The sequence below is a fragment of the Adelges cooleyi genome, unplaced genomic scaffold (genome assembly GCF_023614345.1).
Source record: "Adelges cooleyi isolate 19-005CV unplaced genomic scaffold, UGA_ACOO_1.1 ACOO_flye_CR_arks_rails_tigmint_CR_PRNA_247, whole genome shotgun sequence".
NCBI classification, from domain to species: Eukaryota; Metazoa; Arthropoda; class Insecta; order Hemiptera; family Adelgidae; genus Adelges; species Adelges cooleyi.
The window spans coordinates 14,535,663-14,538,273 of record NW_026095912.1 but is presented as its reverse complement, the minus strand read 5'-3'; the positions used below and the strand labels follow the sequence as shown (position 1 = coordinate 14,538,273).

Here is a 2,611-nt window from a genome sequence, read left to right as displayed (position 1 = left end):
TTAGAGATTAGTGACCATACTGCTGTAATACCTGTTAACGACAAAAATGATGTACTATCACAAAAGCAGTTATTTTTTTGGTTACGTCTTGTACCACAATCATTAATTATTAGCACACATTATTACAGCTCTGTGATAAAATTATAAAAAAAAACCGTCCTAAACATTAAACATTAACTTTTAACTTTAAGAATAATTATTCAAAATTTGTCAACATTTTCACAATTATTCTTACTCAAAAAAGCCAATAATATATTTACGTTACCGTTTAGGGTCAATCTACAAAAATCCAGTATAGCTTAACACAGCGTAGTCCCAACCAAGTACAGTTCAAACCAAGTATAGTGTAAGTCAGTAAGAAAAAATGATCAAAGATGGTCATATTAGTTATTAAATCTGAACTTGATTTTCTAACTTTAAACTTTTATAACTTTAAAAATAAATGTTTATAACTGGTTATCAATAATTAGTTTGGGAGGCACGTAGGACCATAAAAAAGGTGTGCAAAATTTAGATCACACATACAGATTTTATTTTAAAAGCTGGAAAATAGTCTGAAGATAGGTCTATCATAATATACCTCTAACATGTGTAAAATTTTATGCAATGATACCTGAGCTAATCATTGATACTAGAAAACAAGTTTAAATTTAAAAATTATTATTTATTTTATAGAAATTATGATACAGATTATATTAACAATGTTATTGTAGTATGTAGTATGATAATTGCAAATTTTTGTTAATATACTCAAAAGTAAATAAACTCTTATAGTTATAAATGCAAATTTTCTAACCTCTTCATATCGTTTTCAAATGTGATTTCATCGATGTATTCCATGAGTAACTGAATGTAGTCGAAGTCGACGTTTTGAAACAACCGACTGAGATGACACAAGAATATTCTGGTGTTTTCCAAACTGTTGTACTCGATCGGCGCACGGCTAGTGGTACTTTTCATGAGTTCCACGTCATCCATAATCCCACATACATAAGGTATTTGAAATTCTTTATTTTCCAAAATATGGAACGGTTCGGTGGGCTTGCAGCCTAAATACGTGCACAGTGATACCAGCATTGCAAACACACAGCTAATGACACTGTCTATTTTCTGCGTTCCTTTGTAGAGATTATGGACGGCCGTGAGCAAGCTCTCTACATGTTGCTCTTTGGTCAAGTGTAACATGCAAGCAAATTTCTCCACCAAGTCGTACCATTGGTGCGCGTACTGTACGTATTTGTCTGATCCGACATCGTAAACTTGCAAGTATGTCATGTGTTTCAACGTCAGCTGGATCATAATGATCTTTAGAAATGCAAAGTTCATCGTGTAGTATGATTTGATATGTTCAAGGTGGTCGTTAAACCAATCCAGTGTGCGCGCAGCAAACCAAGACTTTTCCAATCGTTCGCTTATGTCGGACCAGTCCACGTGCACGTTGTAAACGTACATTAGATCTTTTTTAAAAATATCGAACTTACCTGAGCTGTTCATCATAAGGTTTCTGACTTTCAACGTCTCGTCAAATTTATCATAATACAGCTTTTCGTAGAACACTATGTGGTTGTTCGTCAGCAGTGTGTTGGCTTCTTTATCGATACGGCCCAACATTTTTTTCAACGCAACAATAGTAAGACTCGGGTATGACTTGATTATACTGTCGTAGTTGTCGAATAAATTATTTTTAGGGCACTCGGTCGTGTCTGTGCGCAGTTTTTCAATTATATATTGAGTAGTGGCCAATAGTTTCTGGTAAGCTGCGGCCGTGTTTTTTGTAGTCTCATTGAAACAAGTAATCAAGCTCGTGTAAAAATTGATCAGCCACAAGGCGCCTATACGCTTTATGTTGATGCTGCGCAACGATGCTATCTGGTATTTTATATTTCGGCTATAATAACTCAAGTCACCGATTGACGGATTTGTTAGCGTTTTATAATGTTCGTAGACTAAAAGCTGGCTTACCCGCATGTGCGTCAATCCACTAAGCAAGTACGTACATCTCAAATCTTCATATAGTCTATCGATTCCGATAATAACGTCGCTGGGGTACTGATAACCGGTTTCCAATAACTGCGCTGTTTGGCCAAAGAACAGTAGCGAACAAAAAACAATTGTCTTGAGTATTGTGGAGTGCGCCATAGTCACGTTTACTTGATGCTCTTTGAGGTAATGTATTGTTGCAATTGAAGAAATATATTATGTATTAACTAATCCGTAATTTGGGTTTTTTAATCGTATTAATGTCGGTGTTTATAGTCTAAGACTTGGGCAAAAAGTGTCACGTACACCAACTTGTTAATTAATATACTAAAGCGTTTGAACAGTTTTGATGTATTGTTTTTATCGAAATAACATCTCGTCAGTTTACAGAAATACAATACTGCTTATTTGTTCAGACCATATTTTTTTTATATTAACGTTATAAGACTTTTTATTTGATGAAGTTGTTTTTTTCTTTATAGAACATGTATTAATTTTTAATACGTAGTTTAGTATCATATCGTTTTATTATTTCATGCAAAATAGTCATAGCCAAAGACCATACGATTTCAGGTCAACAGAAAAGCTCGTTGGTGTTAAACAAATCGGTCTTTGTCGGAAAAAAGTTATC

The 2,611-nt window shown here is 34.1% G+C and overlaps 1 protein-coding gene across 1 annotated transcript; it reads right to left on the bottom strand.

Annotated features, from left to right (window-relative positions):
* Positions 1 to 2,294, bottom strand: LOC126837217 (uncharacterized). The gene is made up of 2 exons (XM_050571036.1): positions 797 to 2,294; positions 1 to 31 (listed from the first exon to the last, which is right to left on the bottom strand). The coding sequence occupies exons 1-2, from the start codon at positions 2,137 to 2,139 to the stop codon at positions 1 to 3; spliced, it is 1,374 nt and encodes a 457-aa protein (XP_050426993.1). The 5' UTR covers positions 2,140 to 2,294.
* Positions 2,295 to 2,611: the final 317 nt, after the last annotated feature.